This window comes from Electrophorus electricus, chromosome 2 (genome assembly GCF_041902795.1).
Source record: "Electrophorus electricus isolate QZ-2024a chromosome 2, ASM4190279v1, whole genome shotgun sequence".
Taxonomy (NCBI): domain Eukaryota; kingdom Metazoa; phylum Chordata; class Actinopteri; order Gymnotiformes; family Gymnotidae; genus Electrophorus; species Electrophorus electricus.
The window spans coordinates 1,122,501-1,141,304 of NC_137498.1; the positions used below are offsets into that span (position 1 = coordinate 1,122,501).

Consider the following 18,804-nt stretch of genomic DNA (forward strand, 5'->3'; position numbering starts at 1 on the left):
GTGCGGTGTCTCCACGACACTCATAGACAGTGTAGTAGGGACAATATAGTGGGGACAGTATAGTAGAGACAGTATAGTGGTGGCAGTATAGTAGTGGACAACACTCACCATTCTACTCACCACTGCAGACTGAACTCTACACCAAATGCTTGTAAAGGGTGTTTGTAAATATTTGTAAAGGGTGTTGTGGAAGCAACGTGAGAAGATTAGTAGTCATGGACAATGGAGTAGAAGTACAGTGTGTGCTACACGGACAGTGTATTCAGTATCTGTAGTCTACCAGCCCAGTGCACACCAGTGCACCAAGACCTCACCAGTGGACTTAAGCAACTTCATTAATGTTGGTGAAGTGGCCTCTGTATGCGTGTGAATATTCCCCAAACTGAGAATGTGAGAGCTGGTCTGGGACCAGTGGTCTGGTCTGGGACCAGTGTGTGGGTGTGAGCTAATCAATGTACTTCCACATCACCCTTTTTTTTACCAGTTGATGTGGCAGGCCATGCAGACAGCTGTGTGCGTTACTAATTAATGCATTAATGAAACAGTTTGTGTTGGTTAATGATGAATGTTTGTCTTACCACACCAGACATCAGCAAAGCACCCCGCCCCCAGCTTCACCTCCAGCTGCAGGGACTGGCGTCCGATCTCCCAGGCATCATGGGTAAGACCCACCGTCTCTGGTGTGTAGGTCTCACACATTGCCGTTAAATGATAGCACAAACCGTCCGCATGCACTAGAGGGGAGAGGGGAGGGGTTAAGCACCTTACGGGGGTGGGGCATGCACTAGGAGGGGGAGGGGTTAAGCACCTCACAGGGGCGGGGCATGCATGCAGAGAGCTGGAACAGGCCAACCCCAACTGTGGCCTCTGTGTGAGCTGCTCCCCGGCCGCCAGCAGGGGGCACCATCTCCCCTCTATAAATCATCACAGTGCTTTAAGCTCTAAACCCAGCGTTTGCCGTGACAGTCTGGCGTTTCAGGGAGGCACCCTTCCGTCTCTCTGTGTGGCTGGGCGGTACTTGTCGTGGTGGGCGGGGCCATACCCATCCAGACCTCCCCAAACTGGCCGTTGCCCAATCTCTTTATGAGCTGCAGTGACTCTCGCGGGATCTCCCACACGTCTTTGGTTTTGACGGACAGGTCAGTGAGGCGCGGCATCCCCTTATGACACGGCACGACCAAGCGGCAACACAGACCTGCAGCTCGCTCTGAACCAGGAAGCACACACACACACACACACATATACGCACGCAAACACACACACACACACACACACACACAAACACATGCATGCACAAACACAAACACACGCACGTATGCACGCACACGCCCACGCACACAGGCATACACACAAGCAAGCATACATAGACACAGGCATACACACACACAAAGGCAGATACACACACACACACACACACACACACACACACACATAGGTAGACACACGCACACACGCATGCATAGCGACATGAGAGAGAAAAGATTCAAATCCGCTATATACCACCCACACACACACACACACACACACACACACACACTCAACTATGTAAACTATATGGTTAATGTACACTGTGCAGCTGTAAGAATGAGAACGTTGGTATTAATAATCTGATCCTTCTATCTTCTGTATCAAACAACATGACGTTAATAAAAAAAGTTAATAGTGATTGAGTACTACACACACACACACACACACACACACACACACACACACACGCACGCACGCACATATCCAAACATAGAAAAAACAGGAAAACTGTGGAAAACAGGTCAGTTTGCAAGCAGACACCCAGTAAAACACAGAACAGACCAATACACACAAAGCAATCACAGAGCAGGGGTGCATATGTGTGTGTGTGCGTGTGCGCGCGTGTGTGTGTGTGTGTGTGCGTGTGTGTGTGCGTGTGCGCGCGTGTGTGTGTGCGTGTGCGCGCGTGTGTGTGTGTGCGTGCGTGCGCGCGCGTGCGTGTGTGTGTGTGTGAGTGTGTGTGCGTGTGTGACAATTAAGGTTGGTGTAACATCAGTGTCTCTTAAAAGTCCTTGTTTCTGCTCCCCCGCTGTCTCCATGTAGCCCCTCCCTCTCCCCGGAGCACCGCCCTCTTTCAGTAGCCCCTCCCTCTCCTGGTAACCCTTCCCTCTCCTGTGTAACTCCTCTCTCTCCCAGTGGTTCCTTCCTCTCCCGGTAACTTTAGCCCCTCCCTCTCCCTCAATTCTTTCTTTTCTCAATCTACAGACAAAACTCCACAATTAAAAAGAAAGAAATTGGTTTCAGAATGTTTGTAAATGTGTTCATAAAATACTGAAATATTATATATGCATATTCACACTTGTTTTAAAACTCACTGTCAAGTCAAGTTTATTTATACAGCGCTATACAACAAACACCGTCACAAAGCAGCTTCACGTTTGGGTCCGGATCGCTGGTGAGCAAGCCGAGGGCGACAGACGCACGGAAACACTCCCTCGGAGGGATTTAGGAAGAAACCTCGGGACGACCGAGACTGATGAGGGAAACGTCCCCCACTGGGTGTCCCAGACAGTAACCACTCCATGATTTATTTACTCTGAGAAGCCACTTCAGTGGGGATGTGGGCCTCGGTAAAACACTCCATGTCTTCCACGTTGTCTTTCTCACTAAACGTGTCCTGCTCGTGCAGATGAATGGCTCTCACATCTCACTATTCTGCCTTCTCCCCTGCGCTGCTCTGTAGGAAACCCTGTAGCAGCGTCTAGGAGGAGCAGACTGTGTTTGGCCCCCTGCACGCTAGTTGTGTAATGTGGGTATAAATGCTTACACAAATATTTCAGTATTTCATGTAGTATTATTTCATTTTACAAAAACATTCCAAAAACCCATTTTGTCTTTGTCATTGTAGAGTTTTGAGTGTAGACTGAGGGAAAGTATGAATCAAAAAAGGAAAATATGACTCTGAAACGTACAAAAATGTGAAAACATTACTGAGTTTGAAAACTTTCTGTATGACCTGTAACTTTCAAAATTTATTCATAATAATTTCATAATTCTTTCCAATACAATGAGTTAATTCTACCATATTTAATTACACAGTTCTACCCAACATAACCACAGAATTCTATCCATTATAATAATACGATATAATTGTATAATTATACCTCACATTCTTCCCTAATTGCAACCAGTATGACCAGTAGAACACACAGGTGTGGTACCTGAGTAATGTTGAACCAGCTGCTGCAGCGTCTCAAACTGGGCACGGGTGGTGATGTAATATCCCCCACTGTCCAGCTTACGGATCTTATAGTGCTTGACATGGTCCCCCTTCACATCGTCCCAGTCTCGGATAGACAGGGAGAAGGCACCTGTACACCAAACACAGGTCACACACACACACCAAACACAGGTCACACGCACGCGCATGCACGCACACACACGCATCCCAGTCTCGGATAGACAGGGGTCAGAACTGGGCTGTCAGAGTCAGTACTGGGACATAAGGTAAGGTGTAGGGGTCCATACTGGGGTGTAGGGGTCAGTACTGGGGTGCAGGGGTCAGTACTGGGGTGTATGGATGAGTACTATGGTGTAAAGGTCAGTACTAGAATGTAGGGTCAGCACTAGGCTGTAGGGGTCAGGGTGGTACCAGACCCTGCAGGTTGGCCAGCAGGTCAGTTCACCTTTTGTGGTTTCGCTCTCGCGGATGAGGTAGGTACCACGCAGGTTGCCTGCTGACAAGAGCTGCCTCTCAGCTTCCTTACGGCCCAGCTTACCGAAGTACCAGCTGCAGACACCAGGGGGAGACAGCGTCACATGCAGCCACACCCCCTCAGCCCTTCACCAGCAAATGCTCCTGCGTCTGACTGATGGGATCAGGGTCAGTCTTACACAGTTAAAAAAAACCATCAACGGCCAAGCTCAAATCCCAGATATGACATGACATCACAAATCACCCCCACCCTTTCGCTATGGCAACAGCATCAACACAGCTGGGTTATATGGCAGTGTGGACACACAGGAACTTACACACGTGAACAAAGCACACACACACACACAACTTACTCCTCTGCCTGTATGGAGTCAACAGGGGCAACGTAATTACTAGGAATGTAGCCAGTTCCTCCAGTAGTGAGAGAGCGACCTTCCCACCAATCACCCTCACTGAGAAAGAGAGAGAGAGAGATGGAGAGGGAGAGAGAGAGGGAATGAGGGAGAGAGAGAAAAAGAGAGAGAGAGAGTGAGGGGGATGGGGAGCAACAGGAAGAAAAGAAAGAACAGAAAAGACATGAAAAAATGAGAGGGATGAAAGGCTGTAACCCTTTGGTGTGATTAAAAGATAAGCAACACGCTGCCAGGAGAGGGCGGTAGAGAGCGCTTGCGTTTGCATGTGGTGTCTTCAGTGTTGTGTGTGTGCGAGCATGTGTGTAATGAACACCAGACCTTTTACAGCTCAGGTTACAGGAAACACAAATGCTCTTCGTGTCATGTCAGAGTGAAAGGACGTAACAGGCTCATGTGTGCGTGTGTGTGTGTGCGTGCGTGCGTGTGTGTCTGTCTCACTCATGTGCGTGCATGTGTGTTTGTGTATACATGTGTCTGTATTTTTGTGTCTGAGTGTGTGTGTGTATATATGTGTGTGTGTGTGTTTGTGTGTACATGTGTGTGTATTTGTGTGTCTGAGTGTGTGTGTGTGTGTATGTATATGTGTGTGTGTGTGTCACTCACGTGCTGTTAATGATTTGAAACTTCTCTCCCTTCTGAAAGCTGAGATCATCTTCAGTCCGAGCCTCGTAATCGTACAACGCTACAAAGAGTGTTACACCTGAGAAAGATAGAGAGGGAATGAGAGAGAGGAATGCACTCAGTGTATATATTTAAGTGTTCTGTGGTGAAGTCAGTCTTGTCTGTCCATCAGGGTTATGCAGTTAACCATATGTGTGTGTGTGTGTGTGTGTGTGCGTGTGTGTGTCAGTGTGTGAGAGTGTGTGTGTGTGTGTGAGAGTGTGTACCTGTTCCTCCTCGTGTGTGTAGAGTCCCGGTGTGTGCTGATGTGTTGATCCCTCCGAACACGGACACACTCTGGGAGGTTCCTGCAGCCTGGAAGTTGTTGTAATTGGGAATGGCTGTCACTCCAAAGGCAGGGTACGGCTGGGGGGCGGAGTCACCCCCATACCGATAGGCCACGCCCCCACTCTGGGACTGGCTAGCAGCTCGATCATCTGTTATCTTAGCTTCCTCCTTATCTTTACACTGCACACACCCCATTATCTACTGTCTGAAAGATTGCAAGGGGGGGTGGGTGAGGGAGAGAGAGGGAGAGAGAGATTATTAAGTAAAGTCCAAACAGCTGTTTGATCACGGGGACTATGTGGCGGGTCACTGGGCTCTATGCAGAGGTAGAGTTAGAGAATCTCCTTAAACCACAGACACGCTATGTGATGTCAACCTCGTCAGATCACTGTTCTGTTCACACTACACAACTCACTACCTCGTGATCGGGAGTCTGGAAGTCGCTGTTTACACACTACAAACGACCAGATGACCAGCATGCAGAGAGTCAGACTGGCCTCCAGACTGTGTTTTCTCATGAATACACACGAGAAAGAGACACGGAATGAAACGATACCGCCCACGAGATCACAGAGGCTTTCTTTAAAGTAATATTGGTACATTTTAGAATAGAATCCTAACAGACAGATACATATTTTAGGGTTAGGGGTTAGGGTTAGAGTTAGGGTTCAGGGTTAGGGGTTAGGAGTTAGGGTTACAGTTAAGGGTTATGGGTTAGAGTTAGGGGTTAATGCCCTAATTTTGAATGCATGTCTGAACATCCAGTGAAACAGCACCACGTGCAGTGGAACCTCAATAGAATCAACACAAAGACATGATGTCAGTCTTGCCAGTGCTGGTGAACTTACACTCTATTCACCAGTTCAAAATTCAAACTAATGACACAGTACTGGTAGCCCCTCCCCTAATCACAGACAGTTCGTGCCGATTCATGGACAAGCACAAACGCTTGTCCTAACCGGCATGGTTAGGACACAGGACGCCTGTCCCTGGCCATAGTACGAGCTGTGCAGAGACCGCTAGTGTCACAGACTAATGTGGAGACTAATGGAGTGTGAGAATAAAGCACCACTACACAGGTGTGTGTGAGGAAGACTGAAGGCACACAAACCACCCAGGACTCAGACCCAGGGCTCACGGGAGGTGAACGTAAGTCCGGCCCACCGGACCAAACAGCACCAAGACACCTGACGCAGTGCAGGATTCTAGCTGAAATTAAACCTACTACTGCACACACACACACACACACACACACACACACACACACACACACACACACAGGTCTACCCCTTCACCACACGCATGCCAACAAAGTACTTCTTACAGTTATGTCATTTTGATAGAGAGAGACACACACACAAAGACAGATAGAGAGAGAGAGAGAGATGATAAGAAAACCATCATATTGTGGGAGCGTATTCTGTGGGTTTAGATATTTGGTAAAATTTAAGGGTGACGCCTGAAATTCTTTCTGACACACACACACACACATGTACTCAGAGCAATGGGAGAGAATGTGTGTCAAGGGACAGTTAGAGGGTCATAGGTCACAGTCTTCCATTATGACAGGAAAACCCATCAAAAGGAGCTGGGCCTACTGCAGCAGACGCACTTGTGTGTGTGCATTATATATATATATATATATATATATATATATATATATATATATATATATATATATATATATATATATATATATATATATATATGTATGTATGTATGTATGTATGTGTGCATATTTATATGTATGTATATATATGTATATGTATATGTATATGTATATATATGTATGTATGTATGTATGTATATATATATATATATATATATATATATATATATATATATATATATACGTGTGTGTGTGTGTGTGTGTGTGTGTGTGTGTGTGTGTGTGTGTGTGTGTGTTCTGCTGTTGTGTAACTGGATGCTGCAAAGGGTTTCTGGTGTATAAATAGTACTACTGGCAACCACAAAAAGGACGTGGAAACTGAACACCATGGCAACCACTAAATGTCATGGGAATGGCAAAAATGCAGTGGCAGTAGCAGTGGGATGGAGACAGACACACAGAGAGACAGAGAGGCAGTGAGGGTGTGCGTGTGTGTGTGTGAACATACCCATTAACAGCCATAGTGGATTAAAAAATAACCAGCTGGTGGCTGGGATCAGATGACTAGGGAAGTGAAATCAGTCTTGACCTTTAGGTATTGCTGCAGTTGTGTCTATAGAATACACACACACACACACACACACACACACACACACACACACACACACACACACACACAGAGACACAACTGGACATTTAGGGTTAGGGTTAGCCATGGGCTTAGTTAGGAATGGGATTAGTTAGGGTTAGTTAGACATAGGGTTAGGATTAGTTAGGATTAGGAATAGGGATAGGGTTAGGATTAGGCATGGGGTTAGTTAGGGATAGGGTTAGTTAGGCATGGGGTTAGTCAGGGATAGGGTTAGGCATGGGGTTAGTTAGGATTAGGAATAGGGTTAGGGTTAGTTAGGGATAGGGTTAGTTTTAGTTAGGATTAGGAATAGGGTTAGGGTTAGTGTTAGTTAGGATTAGGAATAGGGTTAGGGTTAGTTAGGGATAGGGTTAGTGTTAGTTAGGATTAGGAATAGGGTTAGGGTTAGTTAGGGATAGGGTTAGGAATATGATGACACGAAAGGGGGTACGAGGTGACTGCTGGGGTTGATCAACAGCTGATACTGACGGTTAAACATGAACGTGCGGGCAGCGGACGGCAGCTATATTAAGATGCAATTTACTGCTAGCAGTAACGTCCCTCATGTTAGCAAGCTAGCTGGTTTATAGGAACGGCACTGAAGCACTTCACATCTTATTTTACTTTAATCCTGTAGTTACATAAAAGAGAAAAATATTAACTTCTCTTCCCGAAGGACTGAATATGGACTTGGCTGTGGTGAGAAGGGGTTTTCTGTTTCTTGTTTAGCTAGTCTGTTAACGTCAGATGTTTTGCTAACCTAGCTTAAGTTGGTAGGAGACGCGGTTGATGGAAACGTGTTTACAAATGGTTATGCATCACTCGCTCATGTATAACAACTATTAACTTGTGTTATTACTGTAACAATTCTTACTTAGAAAATTCAGTGAGTTTTAAGTTAGTGGAAGGGTAGTTATTTGATGTGTAACTGCTGTGTGTACAGTACATTTGGTGTTTGGTGGGGAACTGCTGTGTGTTTAGTGCTTTGTATGTCCTTGCATTTGCTAGTGTGTTTTGAGCTGTGTATTGGGTTCATGGTGCATGAATGTGTGTGAAGAGGTTGTGTGGTTAACCTCCGTATTGCTCAGTTTACCGTTTGTTGGGGGGGGGGGGTGTCGGCATGTTCGCAGCCTCTGGGTGTAGTACTAACACACACACACACACACACACACACACACACACACACACACACACTGCATGTAGTACTAACACACACACACACACACTGCGTGTAGTACTAACACACACACACACACTCTGGGTGTAGTACTAACACACACTGTGTAGTACTAACACACACACTTTGGGTGTAGTACTAACACACACTGTGTAGTACTAACACACACACACACACACACTGGGTATAGTACTCAAACACACACACACACACACACACCCTGGGTGTAGTACTAACACACACACACACACACACACACACACTGTGTGTAGTACTAACACACACACACACGTGTCAGTATACTGGGTACACATATACTGTGTGTAGTACTAACACACACACACACACTAGGTGTAGTACTAACACACACACACACACACTGGGTGTAGTACTAACACACACACACACTGGGTGTAGTACTAACACACACACACACTGGGTGTAGTACTAACACACACACACTGGGTGTAGTACTAACACACACACACACACACTGGGTGTAGTACTAACACACACACACACACACTGGGTGTAGTACTAACACACACACACACACACACACACACACACACACACTGTGTGTAGTACTAACACACACACTGTGTGTAGTACTAACACACACACTGTGTGTAGTACTAACACACACACACACACACACACACACACACACACTGGGTGTAGTACTAACACACACACACGTGTCAGTATACTGGGTACACATACACTGGGTGTAGTACTAACACACACACACACTGGGTGTAGTACTAACACACACACACACACTGGGTGTAGTACTGACACACCCTCCGAGTCTAGTACTAACACACACACACACACTGGGTGTAGTACTGACACACCCTCCGAGTATAGTACTAACACACACACACACACTGGGTGTAGTACTGACACACCCTCCGAGTCTAGTACTAACACACACACTGGGTGTAGTACCAACACACACACACACACACTGGGTGTAGTACTAACACACACACACACACACACTGGGTGTAGTACTAACACACACACACACACTCACTGGGTGTAGTACTAACACACACACACACACTCACTGGGTGTAGTACTAACACACACACTCACTGGGTGTAGTACTAACACACACACTCACTGGGTGTAGTACTAACACACACACTCACTGGGTGTAGTACTAACACACACACACACACACTGGGTGTAGTACTAACACACACACGTGTCAGTATACTGGGTACACATATACTGTGTGTAGTACTAACACACACACACACACTGGGTGTAGTACTAACACACACACACTGGGTGTAGTACTAACACACACACACTGGGTGTAGTACTACACACACATACACACGTGTCAGTATACTGGGTACACATATACTGTGTGAAGTACTAGCACACACACACACTGGGTGTAGTACTAACACACACACACACACGGTGTAGTACTGACACACACACACACACTGGGTGTAGTACTGACACACACACACACACTCTGGGTGTAGTACTGACACACACACACACTCTGGGTGTAGTACTGACACACACACACACACACTCTGGGTGTAGTACTGACACACACACACACTCTGGGTGTAGTACTGACACACACACACACACTCTGGGTGTAGTACTGACACACACACACTCACTGGGTGTAGTATTAACACACACACACACACACTGGGTGTAGTACTGAAACACACACTCTGGATATAGTACTAACACACACACACACACACTCTGGGTGTAGTACCCTCCAAGCTGCCGTGGTTCATAGTTTCCCTGTCTTGTGTGTTTTGGTTCTGTTCTGTAATTTCATTTTCTCCGCCTCTCGTTTGGTTTCCCACACCCGTCATTACTTTCACCTGTTCCTCGTTTCTAGTCCTGTTAAGTTCATGGATTTTAACCCTGTCTTTTTCCGTGTGTGTGGGCTATTCATTGTTTGGTTGTATAGTTGTTTGGATGTTTTTGCAAGCCCGTGTCTGTATGCCTGTAAGTTTGGCTCCTAGTCTCTATGTTTATCCTAGCCTTCCCGCTTCTTAGCCTCTGTTATAGCCTGCTTCCTCCGTTTGCTTTCATGTGTTTTTGGTTTGTCATGTATTCTCAGAATCTCTATATTGGCTCTATGACCCTGGACTAGTTCATGTATTTAAACCGTGTCTTGTTCCCTGTGTCTGGGCTGTAAATTGAATGAATGTTTGGATGTATGTCTAAAAGTTTTTGAAAGCCTGTGTGTATTTCAAAGCCTTCGTTTGTTAGCCTGTTTTGGGATTCTAGCCGTTTGTTTTTCATTACCTCCGTGTGTTTTTTCCTAGCTTCTCCGTTACAGCCTGCGTTACTTGCCTTCGTGTGTTTTTGTTTATCATGTGCCTCCGTACTCTATGTATTGGCTCAGTGACCCTGGACCGTTATAACGACTCTGAGTCTGGATTTGCCCCTAATAAATCTCGCTCTTTTCCGCGCGTATCCACCTCCTTACTGCTCACAGTTACAACTACACTACAGAACCAGTAAACTACACCACAAAATATCATCACAAAACTGCATCACACAACTGGTTCACTCTCCACACATCTCCCGTCTCGCTCCACATCTGTCTCTCCACACATCTCCCGTCTCGCTCCACTCTGCTTACAAAAGTGTTTTGTCACTCGCAGAATACATCCTAGTACAGTACAGTAGGTTAGAGTCCATTATACCACTGAACTAGAATACTGTAGAAATATAAGGATCAATATTGATGTCTAGAAGTACAAATTCATAAGGTCTATCTTAAACAATGATAAGTGTAATAAACAATAAGTGCTAGTTTGTTAGACAACATCAGTGTAATAAACAATACCCTACAATGATTACTTGAGTTTGTTAGTCACTTAAGACCCTTCAATGAAAAACTGGTTCTGAAAACAGTGTTCAAGAGATAGTAGCCAGAAAAAAAACTTGACAGACATGAGTCAGATCTCCATGGAAACGGAAGTGCATCCTGACCGATTTGCTGTGGTCTCATGTAACCATGGAAACCTTGACAAATGGAGCCTGATGCTAGTTGGGACTTCTGACCCCTGCTCATGGCATGGCATGGTCGCACACAGCTGAACTCTACCCACAATCCTCTACTCAATGCCTTGGTTAGGAAGCTGTGTGTCATGTCTGCTTCACACACACACACACACACACACACACACACACACACACACACACACACACACACACACACATTAATTTCAAATTCTTAAAGCAGCTATTCTTAAAAACTTCAGAAAATTCAACTGTGAATACTGCCTGTACTGTACTTTGTTCACAATGTGGTTCTACAACATACAATACCAAACAATATGACACAACACCATACAATCACACAACACTATACAATGCTAGCTGATTCCAGCTCACAAATACACACACCTATGTGTTCAAAACAGAGGAGAGAGACAGAAAGAGAAAGAGAAAGAAAGAAAAAACCAAAGAGGTAAAAAAATGTAAGAAAGAAATGAAGACACAGGTTGGGTTCTGCAGGTGTGTGGTGTGGTGAGATGAAATTGTGACATTTAGTGAAGCTGAAGCATGCACACACACACACACACACACACACACACACACACACACACACACACACACACACCCAAGTGGAAAGAATGACACAGAAAGAATTTGCAGAGTAGGTGTTGCATGCATGCATATGTATACATGATTGTAGTGTTCCATTGGTTTTACACTGTCACTCACTCACAGACACACACACACACACACACAGATCAATTGCAGGTCATGGAAGAGTGTAACGCTGAGCAGGCAGTTTCATGATCTGACCACAGAGAGGCCACGCATTCATCTGTTATTACAAAGGCTACATGTATACACCTGCCACTAACTAATAAAGTGATGCTTCACACAACAAACACGGGACGGCACCACGATGGAATCTGACTCAGTTAAAACTCGCAAGAGCCATACTCTCTCTCTCCTCCTTCCCTCCTCCCTCTCTCTCTCTCTCTCTCTCACACACACACGCACACACACAAGCAGAATGTTAAATGTCAGTAGGATGTCCCACAATAACACAGTTATGCATTGTGTCATGTATCCCATTGATGGTCAGCTGGTCGGTGTGTGTGCGCAAGTGTGTGTGTGTGAAACTCTTGTCTTGAGTTCTAGGGCACAGACACACACACACACACACACACACACACAGATTCTGTGTAGCTGAAACCTCACACTAGGTCCATATACACCCAATAAAACCATGCAGATAGAGAAAGAAAGAGAGTGATTGAGAGAGAGAATGACAAAGAGCGGGTGAGGGAAGGAAAGAAAACGTGAGAGAATGAGAAAGTCACGGAGAGAGATGGAGGGTGTTTGTACGTGTGTGTCATCTGGAGAATGTTAAAATTATTATTTATCCTCAATGTTATTATACTGTTGTTACAATGAATCTTTTTATTATTATTATCCTCAATGTTATTATACTGAATGTTTTTATTATTATTAGTTATATTAGTCATGTAATAACATTATAATTATAACATTATATGAATGTTATCTGTACCAAAGAAGTTGCTTTTTTAATTCCTCTTTATGCCTCTATTCTAACATGGTACTCTACAGTCAAGCTTCACGAAGTAACACTAACCTTAGTAGGGACTGTAGTGTGGTATCGGCCTTGCAACAGTGTGTGTGTGTGTGTGTGTGTGTGTGTGTGTGTGTGTGTGTGTGTGTGTGTGTGTGCAGAGGGTAGGTAGTAATTTCAAGTTTGGTGGGGCTGTATTTTTAGAGCAGTTTAGCTGCAGTGTCCAGGATCATGGAGGAAATTCTGGCTCTGTGGGATCTGCTGAGAGTGTGCGCATGTGTGTGTGTGTGTGTGTGTGTTTACTACAGTGGTGTGATATCATTTAAACATGAAATGATATTAGTGATGCTAATTCTAAAATTCTAAAAATGGAAAATACAATGTCATTAACATGTCATTAACATATTTCCAGCTCTATCTGGTAAAGGAAGATCAGATGTGCTGTAGATAAGGTTTTCCACCCACAGGTGTGCTTAATGAGGTCAGAGAAAAACTCACAATACTGAGTCTGTGTGTGTGTGAGTGTGAGAGAGAGAGAGAAGGTATGTGGATATTCTGCACTACTTCTGAAATTAGCTCAAATCTTTGTCTGAAGCTACTTGCTCTAAGGTGTGTAGTTATATGTGTGTGTGAGTATGTGTGTAGGTTTTTGCATGAGTGTCGATGCATGTATTTGAGTGTGTGTGTGTGTGTGTGTGTGTGTGTACTGCAGGAGACTAAGTGAATCTGCAGTCTTTGTGGTTAAGATATGTGGTGACACAGATAGAGAGGAGGGCTTACACTCCTCAAGCACAGAAACGATGTGTGTGTGCAGCGCCTTCGCTATGCACAGTTACAGCACAGAGACGACGTGTGTGTGCGCGCGTGTGTGGTTTCTGCTTGCTGCTCTGGTCCAGCACATCCCAGATTCCTCACACCATCCTGTCCTCATACCATTCTAATGGGGGTTTAGTTAAACACGTTCTAACCCTCCAGTGTCAATCATTTTTGCACTAATCCAACCAGACGCCGGAGCATTTATCTTTAAGGGGTTTTTACTTTTTTAAGGTCCTAGCTGACAGTAGGCGTTGGCCGCCATCAGGGTGAATGTGGTGTTAAGTAGTGTGATGTTAACCAGTGTGGTGTTAACTAGGTGGTGTTTAGTACTTTGGTGTTAGGTAGGGTGGTGTTGAGCAGTGATGGTCATGTGATATGCAATAACACTTCTGCTACCTATAGAGTCCATTTCTGATGGCTCAGGCGTTTCACGGGGTATTTCTGCATTTAACGGGGTATTTTGGCATGTAATGGGGTATTTGGATCCAGATCAAGTTTACAGGATTGTCCATTTACTCCAGATGTGGTCAACTGTCCAGGACATGTTTGGATGACAAATTATGCTTCTTTAGTTTAGAACCAAAGCTGAACATTGCATACAAACACTGGTAGTCAACACCCCCCCAACAGCCTTGGTAAAAACATCCCCACACACTTCTGGTAGTTATCCCTCCCAAACATCCAGGTCCTCACCAAGGTCTCAGTCTAGTCGACAAGCTTTAGGGTGCAGCATGACTCACTGGGAACTATAAAAGATTTCAAAAGACACCTCGGCAGCCAGAGATCTGGAAGTGGTTCGAGCAGGATGCGAGAAGGTTGTGGTTGTACCTTATTCACAAAGGTTACTGTTAACTTTAGATTCACTTCCAGTGTTACACTACTGCCTAGCTGTGCACCTCAACACTTCTCCACCAGTACAGCACCAGTACAGCACCAGTACAGCACCAGTACAGCACCAGCTCTCAGGACATGTCCATGTCACTGTCCAGCATGAGGATGGCCTGTCCACTGAACACTAGTGAGCACTGTGAGCAGAACAGCTGAACAGCAGAGTGGAGTGTATGAGTGTAGAGGCAGTTTGGTCACAAAACAGCACTGTTACATAAACAAGGTCTCTCTCTCTCTCTCGCGGGCACACACACACACACACACTCCCACACACATGCACACGCACGCAGACACACATGTAGAACAGGATATTTAGCGCACTGAAATGCAAGATATTATATGCATGGCAAATCTATTTTACACAAAAACACACTCATTTTGTGCTGAAAATGATCCACTGCATGTGGTAGATCTGAACAGGCGTGGAGCGTACCATCACAACACAAGAGGGGAAACCGTAGAGCATACCATTACCATAAGTGCTCAGAGTCAGGGGGTATTTAAGGAAGAATGAAGATAAAGAATGAACAGAAGGACAGTGTGTCAAATCCTCCACCACCCTGCGGTCACAGACACAGACCCTCCACCACCCTGCGGTCACAGACACAGACCCTCCACCACCCTGCAGTTAGACACAGACCCTCCACCACCCTGCAGTTACAGACACAGACCCTCCACCACCCTGCGGTCACAGACACAGACCCTCCACCACCCTACGGTCACAGACACAGACCCTCCATCACCCTGCGGTCAGACACAGACCCTCAACCACCTGTAAACCTTATTACACAGACCCAAAAGCGAGATTTTCTACTGCATTTTTCTAATGTTTTAGCTTTATAAATTAAGATTTATTATGATTCATTACGTTTGAAGGGCATGTGAACTAAAACACATCATCTCGAGATATCACTCCATAGTGGAAAATACCCAAATATGAATTTTAGCTCACCCACCTCTAACCATCTGCTACACACACACCCCCACACACATCCCCACACACACACCCACACACACACCCACACACACACCCACACACACACCCACACACACACCCCCACACAAAAGCTGAAATACTCCAGTCTGGATAATGAGCTAAATTATACCACCCAGCTCCCTCCAACTGGACTACAAGTCCATTTTGGAAGGCTGAACTGTACAAATATGTGTATGAAAGGATAAATATGATTCTTTGCACTCACACACACTCTATGTGCACACGCGTGCGCGCGCGTGCACACACACACACACACACACACACACACACACACACACACACAAAGACAGGAGTTTACATGGTGTGTGTGTGTGTGATAGGGCCCTACAGAGAAAGTAATCTGGACTTTCCTGTTTCCTAGCATACCGTGTTAAACCTCATGACCAAGCGCATGTACGTTCATCTGTGCTGTGACTCACACTGGAGATCATGTCCCTCATGCTGAAGGGCTCCCAAAACAGTGCCCCCTTCAGGAGGTGCCCCAGCAGGGGTAGCAGGCGAGGTGCTGGGTAAAGTGCAGAGACTCTGGACCTGCGCCAACAAGGGTAATAGGGGTAGTAATGACTAGTGTCACTGGTCGCTTCCTCGCTGAATTTCAGCGGCATCTCAAAAACAGTGTAAACAAATCCAGGAAACCAGCGACTGGACATCAGATAAAAACAGCAACAACCTTCCTACCAACCACAAACACGCACAAGTTCTACATAAACACTAACCTTTCAGCAGAAGGGAGAACTTTCTGGTGCATCTATCTTCAGAAATGTTTCCTTCTGTTGTCATGACTCTTATTTATATAGATAAAGGCAACAGATAGAACTTCACAAGCAACGATTTTAGAAGCAGTGCACACTTACGCATTTAGCTGACACCAAACTTAGTGGCTCAACAGTGACAACCTGGCCATGGTGGGACTTGAACTGGCAGCCTTCTGATTACTAGTGCAGTACCTTAACCACTGAGCTATCACACCTATGCCAAGGCTGTAAACAAGTCACATGTGGTCTCGGAACACATCACATTTCCTGAGCTTTAGTTGAAGTTTCCTCAGACAGCAGTGAGGTGAGGTCCACCTGAGGGTCTGGCTGATGGATGTCCCAAAAGAGGTTAAGTGAGTCAACCCCCCACCCCCACCATTAATGACCAAAGGTGGTGGGTGTACTTACACACATACACAGACAAGTCAGTTACCTTGCAACACAGCAAGACTGAATCCATTACCGTACAGGCAGTGTGATTCTCTCTCAGGACCAGGGGGCAGTACACAGTGCCACAGAGACCCAGTCCAGCACTGACATACTGTTGTCAAGGACTGGATTACTGATACTGTGTTGTCATGTAGTGAAGTACTAATGGTAGAATTATCTCCATGACTAATAAGACAAACAACATTTCTAACTGAATCATACCCAGTTGTGTGTGTGTGTGTGTGTGTGTGTGTGTGTGTGTATGTGTGTGTGTGTTATTGTTTGGGGAGTGCTGCAGACTTTCAATCTGAACCCAATTAAGGGGATAAGGGTGAACCCTAGACAACACGCATATACGCACGCACACGCACAAAACAGGAACCAAAATATGACATGAAAGTGCTATATTCATTACAGTCGTGATTTCGACTACAACACAGAAGTACAGAAGGGCACAGAGGCAGACACGCACAGGAAGGGAGAGAGAGGATAGAGAACAAGCGTGAGAGAAAAAACGAGAGAAAGATAGAGAGAGAAAGTGAAAGAGAGAGAGAGAGAGAGAGAGAGAGAGAGAGAGAGAGAAACAGACAGACAGACTACTTCATCTTACTCTGATGAGGCTTTGGCCAAACCCAGTTGTGGCCTTGACGTTGGAGACATCAGAAAACAATTAAAAGCGTCTTAAAATACCGAATACGAAGCGAGCGAGAGTCACGAGAGCCTGGTCCTCCGCAGCTGTCCGGTACAGACTGCTCGTGCGATAACGCTACCCCGGATCGGGGCGGCGGCGTGTCTGCGTGAACTCTGCGGTTACTGGACTCATTAGACCACAATCACTTATTCATACTCCAACATTAGTTAAGAGGCTATTTAAAGTGGCGAATCGAAGTCCGGTAGCCGTCATCGGGCCTCCACGAGCCCATCGACGCCGGTACAGAAGTCTTACGTATTTAAAACACCACAAACACATTTGCGCTAAAACCGGTACATCACGCGCACACGCGTGCCTGCAGAGCCGCGCATGGTGGAATGTGCGCTTTACCGAACGCATGCGTAAACATACCGGGACACAAACACGGGAGAGCGCGAGCCATTTCTCCAGGAGCTCCACCGGGATGCGGCGCGAGACTGGTTTTTTACCGACACAGCACAATGAGTCCTGAGCGTAAACACGCGCTCTGGGAACGCTGTTTATGTTCATTGACGAACAACAAAACCAAACTGCCTCCAGCTGCACCAACACCCCGTGATGAAGACGGTCTCCGCTGGGAGCACCACCACGCCAGTGCGCGAGGATTGGTCTGCCCTCCTCGCGCCAAACTACGGTGCCGTTTACGATCGAACGACGACTCTACTTACCCTGCTGCGCGCGACTCAGGCTCCGGTGTACGGCGCTTTACCGTGTCAGTCGCCTAAAGGTCCGCGCTTGCGTGGCGCATCGCGTGGTCCGACCGCGAGGACCCGGGCGGCAAGCACGTCAACAGCGCGAGCGTCCGGCGAGTTGAGTCTCCGCTCCTCGCGCGTACGACGGCGCAGACGCTGCCAGGTCACACCGAATCTAACGGGACTGGTGACGTGATTGACAGCAGCCCGAGCCAATCACGCGCGGGACAGGTTAGGCGGCGCGTCGAACTGCTGCAGCTAAAGCTCGAGGCTCGTGCCAAGCGGATGAGCCTGCACGACAGCACGAGCACGCTTCCCTCGCCCCGAGACTCGAGCAGTCGTGCGGTTCCGCTCCTCTCGCGCGTATGCGGTTTTTTAATGCCCTTATAATGTTCCCCATCCGCGAGAGGTAGTGAAGGAATTACATTAGGTTATGATCTTACACAGACACACACACATACACACCAGCAAATAAAGGGGGCACTAACTCCGATACGAATGATTAT

At 46.2% G+C, this 18,804-nt stretch overlaps 1 protein-coding gene across 6 annotated transcripts in view; it reads right to left on the reverse strand.

The window, feature by feature from the left end:
* fynb (FYN proto-oncogene, Src family tyrosine kinase b) overlaps window positions 1–18,713 on the reverse strand; it is a 22,460-nt gene extending 3,747 nt beyond the window's left edge. The window contains exons 1-7 of one of the 6 annotated variants that reach the window (XM_027024222.3): window positions 18,275–18,713; window positions 4,983–5,248; window positions 4,699–4,795; window positions 4,036–4,134; window positions 3,654–3,757; window positions 3,189–3,338; window positions 579–734 (exon numbers count right to left, since the gene is read on the reverse strand). In XM_027024222.3, the coding sequence (XP_026880023.3) occupies window positions 579–734; window positions 3,189–3,338; window positions 3,654–3,757; window positions 4,036–4,134; window positions 4,699–4,795; window positions 4,983–5,238 (862 nt within the window). In that variant the 5' untranslated portion in view covers window positions 5,239–5,248; window positions 18,275–18,713. Of the gene's footprint in view, window positions 1–578; window positions 735–1,042; window positions 1,208–3,188; window positions 3,339–3,653; window positions 3,758–4,035; window positions 4,135–4,698; window positions 4,796–4,982; window positions 5,249–7,160; window positions 8,329–17,525; window positions 17,830–17,978; window positions 18,189–18,274 lie in introns of those variants that run through there. The other 5 variants (XM_081695095.1, XM_081695104.1, XM_081695100.1 and 2 more) reach the window with 5 other exon arrangements.
* Between the last annotated feature and the right edge of the window lie 91 nt (window positions 18,714–18,804).